Here is an 18,352-nt window from a genome sequence, read left to right as displayed (position 1 = left end):
GGTTCTGTCATTTGTAGGATCAGTGATGACATGAAACTGACTGACCTGGAACTGGTCAGGCTGGCAAACAATATTCAAGAGTTACTTTATAATGCCTCTGATATCTGCCATGATCGTTCAGTCAAGTTCCTCATGGCAAGAGCAAAGGTAAGGAGCTTGGGTCAGACTGCTGTTGCTGTCTCATATTTAATGAGAATTACTCCTAAGTTACTGATTTAATGAGTGAGAGTTCTGAAATAGCATTCTCAATTGAAGTTAAGTAACTGTTCCTGCTGCCACAGGCGCTTGATGTTAATGCCCAGAGCACACAAGCATTGGCATATCATGTCATTGTAAGGCAATGTGGGTTTCTGCTACTTTTTTTTTTCTTTTTAATATTCTCACTTGCTGTCTTTTGAAGCTCCATGCAGGGAATGCATGTCTATGACAAGATAGTTACTTGCACTGCAATCTGCCTTCTCTGTCCCATGTAGGGTTAAATAATGTGCTTCTTAAAATACTGGTAGTCCTCAGACATGCTGACTAGTTATTTCTTTATGTCCCTGAATTTTTGTGCTGTTATGTCTCCTTACAATGATTTTCTTTGCATATAGGATGGCTTCCTAGAGAAGCTGAATTCCAATGAGTTTGTTGCTCTTTCTCGCTTGATGGAAGGCTTTATCTTAGATACTGAGCAGATCTGCGGCAGGAAGAGTATGTCCTTGCGAGGAGCGCTTCAGAGTCAAGCCAATAGATTTGTGAATAGATTCCATGAGGAGAGGAAGACGAAACTAAGGTATGTGTGGGTAGAAGATCTTTGTGTTCTTAGATTAATAATTTTATCAACCATATGCCAGGCAAACACAATCTTTTGTGGTCTAGAACATTAGTAAGCCAGTTGTACTTAAGAGCAGAGGGAGAAAAAACTGTATTAAAACCTAGTTGTTTTCAATTGGTTTAGGCTTCTACTGTTTTCATAACTTAATTTCTTCAAACTGGATTGTTCTACAGTTACCTAAATAAGGACAGTACTACAGGAATTACTCAAGACTGACATTGAAGGGCAGGATTGCTCTGTCTCAGGGATTAAGTAACTTCAGGGTTAATTCACTTCCAACTGTTTTTTAAAAAACAAAAACAAACCCCAAACAAAAAACACAACCCAAAAAACCTCTCAACAAAAACAACAATTAAAAAAACCCCAAACTGCTTGGGGAACAGCCTTCCCAGTAACATACCTCAGGTCTTTTTGCTCTCATCCATCAAAAGCTCTTAAAATTCCAGTATTTACACATTACTTGAGTGTCAATGATCTCGTAAGGATCTTTATTGCCTAGTGCAGTCTTTTGTCCACTATGATTGAATGAACAAATTGTGAGATCTCTAGGCCAACACAGTGTTTTCTGGTTTTGCTACTGCCAGTTGTTGGGCACCTCTTTCTAATGAAGATGAATAACATAACATTTTGGGCTACTGGCTTTTTTAAATTACTGTAGTTTTGATTCCACAGCATTACAGGTAGGAGAAGCATCAAGACAAGGCATTTCATTTTCTCAGCCTCCTCCCTTTTGTGTTTATAACTAGCCTACTTTTGGACAATGAGCGCTGGAAGCAAGCTGAAGTTCCTGCCGAGTTTCAGGATCTTGTCGATTCAGTGTCAGATGGCAGGATTTCTCTCCCTGAAAAAAAACCAGCAGGTATGTATCTTGCTACTGTTAACTGAATTTATTATCAGAAAATGCTGCTACTGAATGTTGATGGACGTATTCTGATGTCACTCTTGAGCTGTGTTTGCTTGCTGTCTTCTGGGGGGATCAGAAGGAAGTTGCTACTTTTTTCTTTCTTTTTCCCCTCTTTTTTTCTGTTACCAGTGTTGAAACTTCTTGTGCTGACCTTAAAAGATTATTTATTTATTTTTTGAAAACCTGTTTAAGTGTTAGCACCGGGAGGGAGTACTTTTTTTATACAAGTATTCTCAGTGTAGAGGCTTACAGTCTTTGCACAAATTCAGTCTTTCCCCAGCGCATACCACTGACGTGTTGCAAGGGACCGAGGAGCATGTGTGTGCACACATGAGGTTTCTATGGCAAGGTAAATAATTGACTGTACATGAGTACATGTAGCTGCTTATGGAAGTGAAAACTCATGTACATTCAATTATTCACCTTGCCACAGAAACCTCATCTGACCTCAGACAAGTCGCTTTTTAGTCCTTGTGCCCCATTTCCCTGTGTGCAAAATGGGAATGCATAATGCATTGGATCCTTACTCAATATTGCAGTGATGAATGTGTGTGAACAGCTAGAAGAAACCATACATAGGGGGTAAGGAAAATGGCAATAGATGGGAAGGAAGAAAATACAGTAATGTCACAGTGGAGAAACCCCAACCCCCTGAAAGGACTGCAGCAGATACAGAGGGCGTATTAGGCAATAATCACTCCAGTTATAGAACATGACATCAAAATACGCTCATTGACCATAGCTCTTAAAATAAGCTCTTGCAGCTTCCTTCAGGAAGACAGGAAACTGGTCGCATCAAATCTAGCATGAAAAACTGCATCAGTAAGAGCTTGTACTATGGAGCCTGAGGAAAAAGTGGTTTGAAGCTAAAATATTAATATACACAGGAAATCATTTGAGAACATATAGTAGAAAACGTAGCGACTTTTTCTGCTTTTCTTCTATTTGTAGCCTGTAGTATTTGAAGTTTCTAAGTCCATAATGACTGTGGGACTTTGGGGGATTTTTGATCTAAAATCACAGCAGATAATAAAGTAACTGAGGTCATCAAAGTTATGATGAGTGACAAACTATGTAATAAATATTGTAAGAGATCGGCGCTCCAAAGATTGATTGTGGTTCTTTTCAAACCTTAGCAAGTGAACACTAAATTTTTAGAAACTAGTATTTTTTTTATACTTGTTTTTAGTTGAACTCATCCCTTTTCCTTTCTTGCCAAAATGTCTAGCTACTGAAGAAAGAAAACCAGCTGAATTCCTTGTTGTTGAAGGACAAAAATATGCAACAGTTGGGTAAGATGCACTCATTTCTCTTAGCAGTGTGTTAGTTGGCAAGAACTTTTGAGTAGAACTGTGATGAATACTAATAGCTTTAGCAATCTCATTTAAATAACCCCCCCTCCCCTCTCGCAGACTAGTTTCTCTTTAGTTCCCAAAGAGTTTTAAAACATTGCAAGCTCTTCTGTACATTAAAGTACTGTTTCTTCTCTGAATGACTAGGCTGAAATTTATGGTTTTATTTGAATATGTTTTTTTCCCCCCATTATTTCATGAAAACACATAGTCATGAAAATACAGGTTTGTCTGCATAGCATACTGTTGTTATTTCTTGCAATATAGCTTATCTCTGGCAAAATCATGGAATCATAGCATAGTTTGGGTTGGAAGGGACCTTTAAAGGTCATCTAGGCCAACCCCCCTGCAGTGAGCAGCAACATCTGCAACTAGATCGGGGTGCTCAGAGCCCCATCCAACCTGACCTTGGGCGTTTCTAGGGATGGGGCATCTACCACCTCTCTGGGCAACCTGTGACAGAGTTTCGCCACCCTCATTGTCAAAAATTTCTTCCTTGTATCTGAATCTACCCTCTTTTAGTTTAAAACTGTTACCCCTTGTCCTATCGCTACAGGCCCTGCTAAAAAGTCTGTCCCCATTTTTCTCCTAAGTCCCCTTTAAGTACTGGAAGGCTGCAATAAGGTCTCCCTGGAACCTTCTCTTCTCCAGGCTGAACAACCCCAAAATACATGAGTCCACTACAGAATGATTGCTTATCTTTTTCAGAATAAGAAATAAAATACAGGCTATCGCAGCAGCTGCATACACTATTTCTTGGTATCCCAATTGCTTTGGATTGGAAAGTAGTTTCTTAAAGCTGGTTATATCAAAGACATTTTTTAAATATATGATAATTGCATACTTTTTTTCATTTAAAAGCGTGCTGTGTTTCCAAAGACTGTGAAGCTTAAGCATTAAATATGCATGAGAGTTTTTTTGCAAAGGGAGTAAAACCTGGAAGATCTCACTCCCCAGAGTCCTAACATCAATTTACCTCAAACTTAAAAGTTCTGATTTACATAATGTCTTTGACCAGCTGTCATTTTACGAGTTGTTTCATGATGATGTGTCATTGTTCAATTACAAACAGAAGCTGATGGCTCAGAACTTCTGTGCCAACCAACTGATACCACTGTTAAAGAGTGTTTCAGGTCAAGTAGGAGCATTTGAACATGCTTTAGAGGATAAAATTTACTTAATAGATGATGTGTTTGATAATCCATCTCTGTTCATTTGAAACTTGTTATGTTTAGCTTTGTGAAGCTATTGTCAGCATCATGTTGGTGCAAATATTTGGTTCAGTTCTACACACTTCTACATACAGTTTCATGGTATTTAATCAAATAAAATGCATTCACAAAAAAAAAGCCTAGATGTTCTCCAAAAATTCTCCAGGTGTTTATTTTCAATTGATTGTTCATCATCTTTCTGCATTCTACTGCCTAAAGGAAGAAAGATATTTAACTTTTTTAATATCTACTCTGAACATTTGATCTTGCCTTGGTTTTCTTGCCTTTTGTGTATTTGGATTTAAAGGCGCTTACCTGCTCTTTGTGGAGCTGCCTTAATTCCATCCGGTAGCTCCCAAATTCTCCAGTGCCTGCTGAATTTAGGGGAAATTACAGGTGTTGAGCATCTTTGAATATTTGGTGCTGTTTCTTCACAGCTGCTGTTTGTGACTCCTTATATCCTTTTCAGTGGTGATTGTTGTCTACATTCTGTGGATTTTTATACTTGCTCAAAGTTGGCCAGAATTACACAGCAGTGTAAGAAGCAAGCTTTGGATTTTTTGTCCCCTGCCAACATCTACATGGGGACTTCTAGTTCCACAGTAGCTTTGTTTTTGAGATTAAAAAAATGTACCTATGAACCTTAGAGATATTCTCTCATATATCTCAAGTACTTTTTCCACATACCACCCTGTGGAAGAGATATTCTTTATAACCGTCTTTATGTATATCTACTTCTATGTTTTACTTCTGCTTCAGATCAGTTAATGTGTTTATTTAATGCTATAATCTCTAGCATTTGGTAGCTTTCTATCAACATGGCTGGCCTGTGTTTGATTTTTGCAATGTCTTCTGTGCACTGAGATGACATATTTGGCTGTTTCCTCTCTTGTAGGACAGTATTGCTGTTAATAAGAATAATCCTCGAGTACTGCCAGTGTGTGGATAACATTCCTTCCATCACCACTGACATGCTTACCCGCCTATCTGATTTACTGAAGGTATGACTCCAAATGCACTGTCGGTGCTAATCAGGGATATTCATGGCAGAGAACATGTCTTACACTCTGTAATGTTTCATGTAGTTTTATGATTTCATATAAATAATATAAATTGTCTAGAAATGATTGTGTTTGTTACTGTGCCAAAAGGTAGCCTTTTAAGCTAAGGGCTTTAAAGATAAAATTTGTCGTGAATTAACTTTGGAAGGGCTGTCTTTTCTCTTATTCACCTGGAATACTGGAAATCCCATCTAGTAGTGTTTGTCATAGCTGCCTGTCCTTCAGGCTGGGTGTAGGATTAATGCTGCTGAAAAAAAGGCAATTTGATCCCAGATGCCACAGACATATATCTGTATTCAGGAAGGAAATGAGTCCCTTGGTTTTTACAGGTCAGTAGAAGTATAGTCAGAGAAAAACATGAAAAACAGTATGGGATGAAGCTTCTGTTGTAAAATGTAAAGATTATGAAAGACCAGGACCTTTTTGTCATTTATTTCTCACTAAAGAAGAGGAACGCTAGTAAAGCACAGATACTGCGAGGTAATTTAAGAAAACAATAATAAAAGGAGCACATGAATGCACCTTAAAACTGTTTTTTATATATATATGCTCCAAAGCCTAACAATTATTTTATTTCAGAATCACAGAATCACAGAATCACTAGGTTGGAAAGGACCTTTAAGATCATCAAGTCCAACCATTAATCCAGAACCACCATGTCCCCCAAGGTTTTCACTTGTGTCTTTGCCCACAAAGGTTATGTCAGGTGTTAGAGTTCTGAACATAAGCAGAATCGATAAAAGATTAACAGATTCTGCTCTCCAAAAGTATATTTTACATAAGGCTGGCGACAGGGAAACACACCCTAGGAGATGAACCTTGAAATAATCTTTCTGCTGGTATTTCTTATCTGAATAACCAGATGCAGGAACATTGCTCCCTGCAGTCATCATTCAGATTAATCCACAAACCCTCCCCTTTGAAAGTACTATCTAAGGCAAATCAGTCAGTCTGGGACTGGGGATGCCCCTCTTCACCTCTCTTTCTCCAGCTGCTGCTTCACTCAAGTCTTGCAGCACTTTTTTTGCAGGCAGGCAGAATAGCAGCAGATGCCTCAAACTTGGCCAGATTTTCATCTCAGTGTTACTTCTCTCTCCCTACCATATATTGCTCTATCTCGCTGTCATTTGTGGTTTATTCCTTGATATTCAAACATCATGTGCAGTTTAAATATTGTATTTCCTATCTGGCAGTGAGATGCCATCAACTGAAGAGGTGACAAGAGCAGCTAGCAAAACCAAAAACTCGTTTATTACACTTGGAACAAAATAAGAGCCACTCAGGGTGTCCTTGCAAGTCACTACACTTTTTGTTTGACAGCTGTCAGAGCCAGCAAATTTTGAAGGTAGCGAGAACTAGTCTTTATTTTGATGGAAGCTGCAAAGCATGCCCAGGTGATGAAATTCCAGGCCATTTTGGACTTTGGCTGCAACCACTGTGAAATAATACCTGTATATGAATGACAACACAATCATAATTACTGGAGTTGTTTAGCTGATGCAGAGAAGAGAAGGCTGGCAGCCACGGTGTCGGAACACAGAAATGCTTTCCTCCAAGCAGTCACAAGGAGGGGGTATTGCTCTCTTGATGTTTCAGGCATGCTGCTTCCTTGCTGCTTTGTCTGCAACAGGCCACCCGGTGACAGTAATATCTACGAAAGGCAAGGGGAGAGTACGAGTGCCTGTCATCCTTTACAGAGCATGTTTTTAATGGTCTGCCACGCAGTCAATGAGTTGGCGCTAACCTGAGCTAAGTACCTCAGAGCAGCTTAGGCTGTGTAGGATGTATCTGTCTTCGGCTCAGTGGATCTACGTCTAAAGTCCACCAGGAGGCATAAGAAAAGGTCTTAAAGGTTTCAGGAGGAGGAGATGAAATGAATGTCAGGCAGTTTCAGATCCTGACTTCTGTCTGGGAGCAGAGTAGATTATGCCCCTCTCAGGTTGGGGGCCACACGTCGCTCAGGTTCAGTTGTGACACTAGGTCTGGGTTGCTTTTCTGGCCCTGGACACACCACTCTGGCAGCCCAGAGCGAAGGTGTGATATTCACGACATATCCTTTCTGGTCCCGAGTTTTGTGACTGACTCCAGGCAATAGCCAGCAAAATTGTTTCCTGGTTTTACTCAAGGAGGGTTGAAATTTTGGGTTTGTTCTTGCATTATTGTGAAGCAAGACCTGTGAAGCAGGATTGTGGCCCCCAAAAAAATGAGCTCTATGTGAGGGAAATCCTCTTTGTGGCAGACACAAGCTGCAGGGCAACCTTGTCACAATTCCTTGTGAATCTTTATTCAGGTGTAAGAGAAAGGGTCAGCTCTCTGTAGGTTTTGCCTCCTAATGTCCACCCCAGTGTCCACAGGACAGTTCTGTTCAAACATGAGCCCTGGGACTTCTGCTGTCAATTCAGAGCAGGAATTGGGAACAGCAGCAATGGCGTCTCCATCTCTACTGCATCATCCAAACCAGTCTAGAATACCTGGAGTCTCAAGCTGGGTGGTGGAGCATAATTCCAAATAAGGCAGAATATGCTAACAGGAACTGTCTTACTGTCCAGAGACCTTGCTGGTCTGTGTGCATTTAATGCTAACTTCTTTTCTCCTGGAACTGAGTTAGGAAGATGAAGTCATGAGTCATCCACTATACCTGGAATTCTTACGGAATTGTTTTTTGACATGGATTAACATCATCTGTGCACCATTTCTTAATGTCTGTGTTTTACAGTGTTACAGGTTCAGCCACCTCAGCAGCAGTGAATTTCAGTGCTTTTAAGTTTTCTTTAACATCAGCAGCGGAGAAGGTCTAGAGCCAGAGCAGAAACTTGTTCTTTTGATACTTTCCATTCTGATATTACACTTGCCTACTCTACTTATCAAAACTAGTGAGATCTTTACCCTTCACTCCACCCAAGGCCCTGGTTTGAGAAGTATGCTTTACAGATTTCTCGTGTAAAACCTTTCTTGTGCACAGCTTTCAAAGTAAGGCTGAACACAGCTAGTCTGCAGAAAGTCTGACTTGCTACTTCACTTTCACACTGAGAGACGCCTCACCCAAAGGACTCACAGAGAAGCAGAAATTAGTCCCTGAACTGAAATAACTGAGCAGCTGTGGTTTTAATAACAGTATTTCTACTTCCCTCTGCTGAAACACTGCCTCAAGTGCTTAAGCATAAGTTGAGTCAAAAAAATTCTCTGGGCCAGTGACTACTGAGTGGTGAAAAAGTTTCTTTTGTCTTACTAGTTAACAGTCATGGGCTCTATAGCAAGGAGTATGTGACACTCTGGTACTGGCCTTCATTTATTTTGTAATATCTGTTTAATTTTGCAGAATTCTATTGATGGTTATTTCTAAACTGTGGCTGTGTGTAGCTGTTAGAGTCAGCATAAATTTTCACTATCTTTTTCTTTTTCTCAGTATTTCAACTCTAGAAGTTGCCAACTAGTGCTTGGAGCTGGTGCATTACAAGTTGTTGGTTTGAAAACAATCACTACAAAAAACCTAGGTATGGATTTCTATATTTAAACTGTCAAAGCTTGTTCTCCTCCTGCCTGGTTTAAAAAAAAAAAAAAAAAACACACACACAAAACACACAAAACCAAAAACCAACAACACAAAAGAACCCTAAACATTTATGATAAGCTGTGTATGGAATACAGAGGATGATAAGACCTTGCTGGTTAGGGGGTAAAACATGTATAAAAACTAGTGAATTGTCCGATTAAGGGGTGCACTGAAATCCATCAAATTCCTTTGCTGTCTACTGGATCACTTTAAATGTAAAGCTTCACTGTGTTACATGAAGGAAACATAAGGACAAATATACAGGCTAGCAGGTTTTCCATTAAAATGTTTTGACTGTGGGAAGATGTAGTTACTTTTTCAGTGGTGACTTTGGCATGCTTTGAAGCTGTTTAGTGTTCGGGTCTCGAGACTGGAGGTACATAGGTAGAGGAATGCAGCCAAACCCCTGTCTCCCCGTGCATTTCGCTGAGCTGTGCTGTCCCGTCTGCCTGCGGTGCCATATTCTGCAATACCGCGTCCACATACAGCTCCTGTGGGTTATAATCGCATGTCAGTAATGCACAAAATGATTTCTGTGGGTGGCTCTGAATCAAATAGTCTTTATGTGGCTGAGTGTCCCGGTGCAGTCAGGTAACTTAGGGCTCTGTGTCTGTGCTGAATCCAAACTCATTTGGGCTTTAGAGTTTCTGGTTTTCAATGTGCAGCTATTTAGCTGAAGTGCCAGCTCCAAGTTACTCGCCTGGACTGCCCTAGCAGCTCTGAACAGCTGAGGAGAACTAGGTGCCCAGTTCCATGCTACAGAAAAGTCTGACATGCTACTTGAGACCCCCAGTTTTAAACTGTCTCCTGAAATTAAGAGCCTTTGGTTGATGGGTTGAAGCAGGTGTTTGAACTTGCAGTTCCCATGTTTCAGGGTGTCCTGAGTACTCTTTTTAAAAAGGGCATAGCTTGAGGAGGATAGGTTGAGAGTTTTCCCCCTCCTCGGGGCGGGGGGGGCCATGGGAAGACATGATTGAGGAGAGAAAAGCTTTGCTCCAGAAGGCTTGGCCAATGTAGTGACCAACTCTGGCACCACCGTGTGCCCTGCTGCCAGCTCAGGCCCTCGTGGGCACAGGAGCTGGCTTTTGGGAATCCTGCCAGCACCACAGGCAAAGAGCTGCCTCTGGGCAGCTCAGCATTGGCAGGGCACAGTGTTTATGTACACCTCCCACAGAAGAAATACCGATGCCTTGAGAATGTGGCTGCCGAGGTTTAGGTGGCTGATGAGTCAGGTCTTTTGAGATCTCTCTGATGTCTGCATGTGCTCAGGGCTCAAAATGTCAAGTAGACAGTTAAAGACTCTTGTAAAATTAGGCCCTTATCCCCTATCTTACAGAAGCTGGGTGTGACTAGCCAGGTACTAGTCTGGCATCTTCACTAGGTGGGGTTTCCCAGTGGAAACAAATGCTTACCTCTTTCTTGTTTGTTTGTTTTAAAAACAAACAAACAAAAAAGTTAAATTGTGTCAGATCTGTTATTTATGCTAAAGGAGATACAGTCTATACAAAATGACTCTTCCTGTGTAATAATTAAGTTATTTTTCTTTTCCTCTCTCGCTTCTGGATTTACAGCCCTTTCTTCACGTTGCCTACAGCTAATTGTACACTACATTCCTATCATCAGGGCTCATTTTGAAGCTCGACTGCAGCCGAAGCAGTTTAGCATGCTCAGGCATTTTGACCACATTATGAAGGTAATTCTTTTGGCATTTCCTAATTAAATGCGAAGTTCTGTTTTGCAACTGTGCTCTGAAGAATATGAATGCCATTAGATAGTAAATAAAACCTGCTTTCTTCCATTACAGGATTATCATGACCACATAGCTGAAATTTCAGCAAAGCTCGTTGCCATAATGGATAGCTTATTTGACAAACTATTATCCAAGGTAATGATTTATGGAAATAATTATACACTCTCTAAATTGCAGTTGGAGGTCTCATTGTGTACAGTCTAGATGTTTCAAATGGAGTCTTAAACTTTCCTAATCAGGAATTGTTTTAACTTCTTTAAACCGTATAAACACAAAGCTTTGTGCTGTACTTGTGAATGTGTTTTGTCTTAACATTTGCCACCTGGGTGTCGTTTGCCTTCACCCCCACAAAAAAACCTGTTTGTTTACTCCTTCAGCAGTAACAGAAATGCTTTGGCTGGTGCAGATGCTCTAGTGTTTAGAAACTGAAGTGCTCTCCTACCCTCAGCAGTTTTATCCACTGAGAGCTCTTGTCTGCAGTCAGGCTGAGCCAGTTCCCGTTTCCTGCTCTTCCCAACGATGCCTCTGTGGAAGTGGGGAATGTGTAATTTCCTGCAGCTGAGGAAACTGCAAAAAACTGCTGAGGAGGAAGAGTTTTTGGAGGGGAAGGACCAGCTTTTCTACTGGGCTGCAGGCGTGGGGTTAGAGGTCTGCACTTAGCAGTTTCTGCTGCGTAGCAATGCTAATAGCTGTCCCATGACAGCTCTTAGTACATTTTGGTTTTTGAACACTCAGCAATGGAACAGGTTGGCCCTGGGCTGGATCCACTGGCTCTGACTCATCTCAAGGCCGAATACACAGAGAGAGACTGCCCCAGGATGGGACCTGCTGGGACCACAGATCTGATGGATAAAGTACATGAGCTTTTAAAGCTTAGTGTTTGGATTTGGATCTTATGCTCTTAAAAAAAAAAAAAAAAAAAAGGCAGCAAAAAAGAAGCAGTTTCATGAGAGAAAAAAATTAATTCTTTACTGACTGGTTTAATTGGCCTGGGCCAACATCTTCCTTGTAGCAGTTCATGAGAAGCACAGAATCTCCCTGGTCGCGCACAGGTTGGGAAGAGGCTGATGGGGGCTGCAGTGTGGCAGCTATAACAGGCAGCTTTTCTGTTTTCCTTGCTGTTTGTATTATTTTGTTTTTTCTTTGTTGTGCTTTTTCTTTTCATCTGTTTCTTTGGGCTAATAAGTAGTGTTACCTAAACTTAGGGGAGAGAAAACTCAAAGCATTTAAATTAGGATTCCCTGCCCCCTGTTGTGTTTACACTTTTAAAAACATGCTTATGCCCTTTTCTAAAGATCCAAATAGTGGTCTTCTGCTTTTTTGGTTTTGCCCCACATAAAAATACCTGTTCTATGAAGTAACATGGCTTTTTGTCCACTTTACCTCTTATTTCTTGAAAATAAAAGACAAATGCAAGAATTTAGATTATTGATACTAAATGAGATAGCTCACAACAAACCAGTAACACAAGTTTATGTTCTTGATGGTAGTTAGTAAGTATCCATCCCTTACTGTCCTTCCATCTTTACAGCCCGTTCTCTTTTTGTGAACTGGCACGAGGATATAAACTGAGAATATTCCTGTCCTTTAGAGCCCTTAAAAGCTTGAGTGAGAGTGCCTGGCTCACGTGAATGCAACCCACGGAGTACAGCAGAAAAGGAGACCATGTGTTGATTTGCCTCCGTTCCTAACATACCCCATAATTTGGCTCATCTTGTTCCTGAAATAATGAAATCTTGGCACTGAAGGCTGTGAAGAACATAAAAACAGGAAATTTGCAAATAGGCATGTCAGTACAACCATGTCAGTGTGTTCTTTGTTTTGTATGTTTTTGTGAGAGTTCAAGTATTTCAGTGCCTTGTGGATAAAGTGGTCACCTGCTTTGAAGTTTGTAAATCTGAATGAGTAAGCAAACGAGTTTCATAGCAGCGCGTGTCCAGCCCGCTTCAGAAACAAACACTGCACAGTCTTAGAAACCTGCTTTGTATGAGACAAACGTTTTGGTCTAGTAGATGGGACGTTGACCTGGCACTTGGTAACATGGGCAAGTTACTTTTGTGTTTTCCAGCCCTGCTTCCCTCTGGGAGCTCGGTGGAACAGGAGCTGTCTTCACGCAGTGCCACTGTGATGAGGCTGTGCGCTCAGCGAGGCGTTTCACAACAGCACGGACAGTTCCCAGCATCTGCCTCTTGACTTTGGCAGGGGGATAAAACAGGAACAGGGCTATTTAACAGCTATAATTAACAAGTGGAAAAGAGGGTAGGTTTTTAAAAAGGGATAAATGTTTGTGGAAACAATTCAGTGCAAGCTGCACAAGAGCTTGCTGTCTTGTGACTGTTTGGACAGAAGAGCAGTAAATTTTTGTCTGATCCCTCATGGTATTACAAGCTGTTGACCTTAGCTGGAGATAAAAATGGCCAGCAACTTGCAAGGCTGGAGCTCATGTTTCTTTCTGGTTCTGTTGCTTTTCCTCTGCCGCAGTGAAGAGTTTGATTTGTCTTTAGTCATGTAAGAGCCAGTTCCCTTTGGCTTTACAACATAATGGTAAATTGTAAATCATTTGTTGCCTAACACTCATGTCTTGAGGCACAATCCTGTATGCTGTGCGATTGTCCCATGCAGGGACCAGGGCTCCTGGAGCAGTAAGTGCTATTTTTCCACTACTTCTCCTGTTAGAACTAGGTCATTGGTTTGGCTTTTCCGTAAAGACTTTCTCAACACTCCCCATTTCTTTTTTTCTCTCATGCTCAGGCAAGCTTTGTTCTCTTTCACAATTCAGGCTAGCCTAAGAGAGAGCATCTCCTCCAATGTGTTTGTAAATAATTTGGTTATAGTGATTCAGCTCTTCCACTGGATTGTGCAGGGCTCTGTGGGCAAGTATCACCCTACCAAAGGCAGTCGACCTGCTAGTGTTTAACCCAGGCCTGTGCTAGCACAGCCTCTCCACCAGGAACTGAAGAGCTGTCTTCACTGTTCCTGGGACAGTTTTTCAAAGTGCTTCTGAAATCGCATTCAGATTTTCCCTATCCAGGGTGGGGACATAGAAATTTTGTTCTCTTTGTAGCAAATCTCTTGCCATCTGGTGGTTTTCAGTGTCCTGTTTCTTGATCTCAGTCACTGGGGGAAGGGACGTTTCCTACTTTGTTTTCCAAGGTATTTCTGCAACGTTTTTGTTGCAGGGGGGATTTTTTTGTTTGTCTTTTTTGTGGCCAATATTCAGTTTTCAGGAGCTTCCATTTCTTTATGCTTTCCTTTCCTTGTTTCTTCAGAAATTTGGATGCATGTGATCTTAGAGTAGTTTTCTCTCATTAAGTACTTGAGGGACATGTCCATCAGAGGTAGAATTGCTTGTCTGTCATTGACTCACAAATCTGAAGGAGAGGGCCAGCTAGAAGGCCACATCGTGTGCACCTGCATAGCTGGTGCAGTGATAATTCTCTCTGCATCTGCATAATTCATAGGGTAATGGAAACCAACAAAAAGTAATGAGCAAAGAGAAGCAATTCAAACTACCGAAGGTGTGTTGATGAGGTTGGGGAACCCTCAGATTTCATCCTGCTTTGAATGTTACTGTTTGCTTATAAAGCAAGAAGTGCTAAAAGATTGTATGATGCTAGTGCTTGGCTGAATCAGATCATGCCCAGCGACTGTTTTAATGTGCGATATGGTAAATGAACCTTGATTCATGGTGTCATTAGCAACGCAGGGCTTCAGATCACTGTTGGAAACTCTCCTATGTAAACCGTTTTAAAGTGGTAGGAAGGAGTAACTGGTTGTGTTTTTATTTCCAGTATGAAGTGAAAGCTCCTGTTCCTTCAGCATGCTTCAGGAATATCTGCAAGCAAATGGCAAAGATGCATGAAGCTATATATGATCTCCTTCCTGAGGAGCAAACTCAGGTGAATGTTATTTCTGAGATTCATGTAACACCTCCCTTGCAGAGGCACATGAACTTGGTAACAAGAGAGACTTCTGCTTTATCTAGGGAGAAAAAAATCCTTTTTTGAGTCTTTGTGAAACCCACACATTAAAGGGATTGGCAGCAGTCACGCAGACAGCTCTGTCTGAACTGAAGTAAGCGTTTGGATGTGCAGGGAGAATGATGAGACTGAAAGAACTGACTCACTCCAGCATTTTGAGCTGCATTTCAATGTCTGGAGAGGTGAATCTTCAAGTCAGGAATCAGTGCTGAAATTCTATACAAATGGCAACACTTTGAGGCTCGAGTACAGCCCTTTTAGGGAATTATTCTGTAATGCTGTTCAAACTTAGTGGCTTCTGAAGGTCCCTAAATGTATTATGCAGCCAAATTGTACCAGATGTGCTTTTTCAGTATTTTGCTGCTGTTACTGCTACTGCAGAGTTGTAAATCTAAGGACAGGAAGGAGTGATACAGTCACTTAATGCACTAAGTCATCGTTTCTCCTTTACGCTAAATTAAATGGTCCCTTCAAACTGTTTTTCACGCTTTCTCTTGGGAAAAAGACTTTTAAGTGGTTATAGTACAGGGAAAAGATTTGTTATCTTCTAGTCTTAGCACAAGTTGCTAGATGCTTCAGACAGCAGGGAAGAAAAATTTATGCTCCAAAGAACATGTCCTCCAAGTACAACACGTAACAAATAAGCAAGGGTGTATACACCTATATGTATTTATAACACTGTCCTGTGTGTTATAAATTGTATACGGCCAGAACGATCAGGAGGCTGAAGGATTGTCAGAAGGGGGTGGGGGGCACACGGAAAATCACATGAACTGCAAAACCGAAACCGAAGGTTAGTGATTTAAGGTGTTCATGGTGTATTTCCTCGTGGTAGGCAGCAGTGGCGATGGTTCCTTACTTTGGTTCTGTGGTTTCTTCTAGATGTTGTTTTTAAGAATTAATGCAAGCTACAAACTTCACCTGAAGAGGCAGCTGGCCCACCTCAACGTAGTCAATGATGGAGGACCTCTGAATGGGTACGTTTGGGCACTTTTTTTTACTGCTTAATTTAAACAAGCAGGCTTTGTCTTTTGCAAGAAAGCTGTGATTGCAGAACGCAGCCACGCTTCATGTTTGAGTATGTCCCATTTGGAGCTTTCTATAGTAAAGGACATGACTTGTGCCTTTCCATAGTAACTCGGAACGCAATCAGCTTGGTAATAGATTGGGAGTTGGGCATTGTCCTACTGGAAACCAGCTGTAGCCACAGCTTAATTTGCAAGAATTGCATGATTCATGAAGCAGTTTTGAAATGTGGATGATGACTCATGGTGCTAGCAAAGTAAAAATAGGAAAAAGTGGTATTTCGTCTGTGCAACGAGCAGCTTCTATACAGGAATTGTTTTTACAGCAGAACCAGATTTGAAACAGAGATTATGCTCACAGAGCTTTTCCCCTTTCCTGCCTCAGCCCAACCCTCCACCACCAAAACAGGTCAGTGGTACCTCTCCTGAGAGGGTGTGCCTGGCTGTGCCTGGCGTGTCCCACACCTCCCAGGAAAGCATACAGCCTCTTGCAACCTGAGTCCTATTCTAAGTTGGATTGTCCCCTGAAACGGTGGGTTTTATCATTGTTCTTAGAGACCTGGGGGAGTTTATTTGCAGGGTGGTAGGGGTGGAATTCAGTTGGCTTACTCACATGCAAGAAAGAATTGTCTTAGGTTGAAGAAGCCAGAGAAGGAAGTTTATAGATGTTTCAAATGTTGCTGGAATGAAGAACAAGCTTTGTTCCCATCCAATTTATCCTTACTTGTCCTGCTTAAGCTTATTCATCCTTGTACCCTGTGAAAGGGTCTATCTGAAATGGTTTTCTGTACTTGTTTGTTCGCAAGATAACATCCTTTTGGTACTTAGGAAGCTATTTGTAAGCCAACAAGCTTACCGAATAGGAGTGGGGGCGCAGCAGCCCCAACCAAAATTGAGAGCAGCCCCGAGCGCGTCTAGTCCTAGACAGTGCGCTGTGCTGCTTTCATCCTGCTCTTCTGGTTTTCTGTGGTGCTCGTGGCTGGATGGCCTAAGAGGATCCCTTTTTGATAGCAGGGTCAGGGCAGGCGACATCCTGGTGGGGTATTTCCCAGCACAGTCATCCTTGTTGTCTGGGGGTCTCCCAGCTGCAGCTGGAAACAGGAACGCCCCAAGCCTGTTTCTTTCCGGGCAGCAGTTTCTTATTTAGAACGCAGCTCTCTGGGAGTGTGTAGTTGGGGCCTTTTGAGAAGGGGAGCGTCAAATGCTGGATTTCACTTGCTGGTCTTACAGCAGCCTTCACTGACCTAGTTTTCAACGTGCTTTTCTGATCCACATCCTATTTTAAACTGCTTGTTTCTGTAATAATAGTAAAAATGCAGGTCTGTGAATCCTGGTTAATTTTTTTACTATGAAAATACAACTTTTATTCCTACATCTTGCTGCTTTCTAACTAGAAACATTGTGATCATGTTTCTGTTATCCCCTGGCATGTTTCAACAATGTATGAGGGATTTTAACTCTGTATAAACTGTTACAAACAATAGGAATGTTTTGCTGTTTGGGTGCTTTACATAAACCTTCTAGAATACAGAGTTAATGTTGCAATAATTAATATTTGAAGTTACAATGGAATTGGGGTTTTAAGTCTAGATAAGCCTGGGATTAGGGCAAGAGAATGAAAGTTTTAGATGCCTAATTCCTGCTGAGTTTTTTGAACTCGTCGTTTGATCTCCCTTCCCTATAGCTAGTTTTACACCTAGCCATAACCATGTTATGTATGTTATCGCTGCTGTGAAGTAAACCAGGGCTGTAGCATTGAGTTTTGAACATGTGGTGTTGTAATTGTGTGCCCAAGCCATAAACAAACCGTGGCTCTTTTTCAGCATACTCAGGTGGATGCGGTAGGTCCAGATGCTAATCCTGTTGTATGTTTCACTGCAGACTGGTTACTTCAGATGTAGCTTTTTACACTGGAAACCTTCAAGCTCTGAAAGGCCTTAACAACTTAGACCTAAACATGGCTGAAATTTGGGAGCAGAAGAGGTGATAATCCACTGGGAGCAGTCACTTGGCTCTGACAACAGACCGACTTTCTTCTAAGCAGCATGAGGACTGTGAGGTGAATACTTAAGACTGGAGTCCAAGAAAGGACACTATTGATAGTTGGGGAGACTAGACTCAGAGTGAGCTGCAGGGAGTGATCTTTTCAGTGTCCTTCACCAAGAAACAAGCGATCAGCTGTCTGTGCAATGTTTTTTTTTTTTTCCATTCTCTCTGGAAACAGACTCAGGTTTCTTTGGACCAAATCCAAAAGAACACATAGCTGTAACACAGCTGTAGTTGTCTAGAATGCTCTGTATATCTTTATATTAAAAAGATGCTTTGCATTTCTTCTAGTGCAATGAAATTCACATGGTGTCCCACCTTATTTAATGATGGTACAATATAAAAACCTTGCAGTTGGAACTCTGTAGAAAATGTTTTTCTCTATGAAACTATGCTGTTCTAAAATTTATTTTTTTACAGAACTTTATATAAATAAATGTCTTTTGATTGCTTGCATATAGGATTCAGATTTGTTAGGGAGCGGTCTGATTTTGGGGGATTTCTCACAGCTGGGCTTTAAACTGCCACCTGAAGATAACAATGATTTTCTAACACATTGTCAGTTCACTGAAGCCACTGCTGCCAGGATAGAGTTGTGAAATGATCGATCACCCTTAGCAGTCACAAGGTAACAGTGCGCTTCTGGTAGAATC

At 41.3% G+C, this 18,352-nt stretch overlaps 1 protein-coding gene across 2 annotated transcripts in view; it reads left to right on the top strand.

Moving 5' to 3' along the window:
* VPS54 (VPS54 subunit of GARP complex) overlaps positions 1 to 18,111 on the top strand; it is a gene marked incomplete at its 5' end in the record, with an annotated part of 41,899 nt that extends 23,788 nt beyond the window's left edge. For both annotated transcript variants that reach the window (XM_081998380.1, XM_081998379.1), the window contains 11 exons: positions 18 to 147; positions 594 to 775; positions 1,564 to 1,676; positions 2,950 to 3,013; positions 5,180 to 5,285; positions 8,752 to 8,839; positions 10,470 to 10,591; positions 10,703 to 10,783; positions 14,440 to 14,547; positions 15,511 to 15,605; positions 17,535 to 18,111. In XM_081998380.1, coding sequence (XP_081854506.1) covers positions 18 to 147; positions 594 to 775; positions 1,564 to 1,676; positions 2,950 to 3,013; positions 5,180 to 5,285; positions 8,752 to 8,839; positions 10,470 to 10,591; positions 10,703 to 10,783; positions 14,440 to 14,547; positions 15,511 to 15,605; positions 17,535 to 17,640 — 1,195 coding nt within the window. In that variant the 3' untranslated portion in view covers positions 17,641 to 18,111. The remainder of the gene's footprint in view (positions 1 to 17; positions 148 to 593; positions 776 to 1,563; positions 1,677 to 2,949; positions 3,014 to 5,179; positions 5,286 to 8,751; positions 8,840 to 10,469; positions 10,592 to 10,702; positions 10,784 to 14,439; positions 14,548 to 15,510; positions 15,606 to 17,534) is intronic.
* Between the last annotated feature and the right edge of the window lie 241 nt (positions 18,112 to 18,352).

This window comes from Phaethon aethereus, assembly GCF_964289735.1.
Source record: "Phaethon aethereus genome assembly, chromosome: 3".
Taxonomy (NCBI): domain Eukaryota; kingdom Metazoa; phylum Chordata; class Aves; order Phaethontiformes; family Phaethontidae; genus Phaethon; species Phaethon aethereus.
This window is presented reverse-complemented; position numbering and strand designations above follow the sequence as displayed.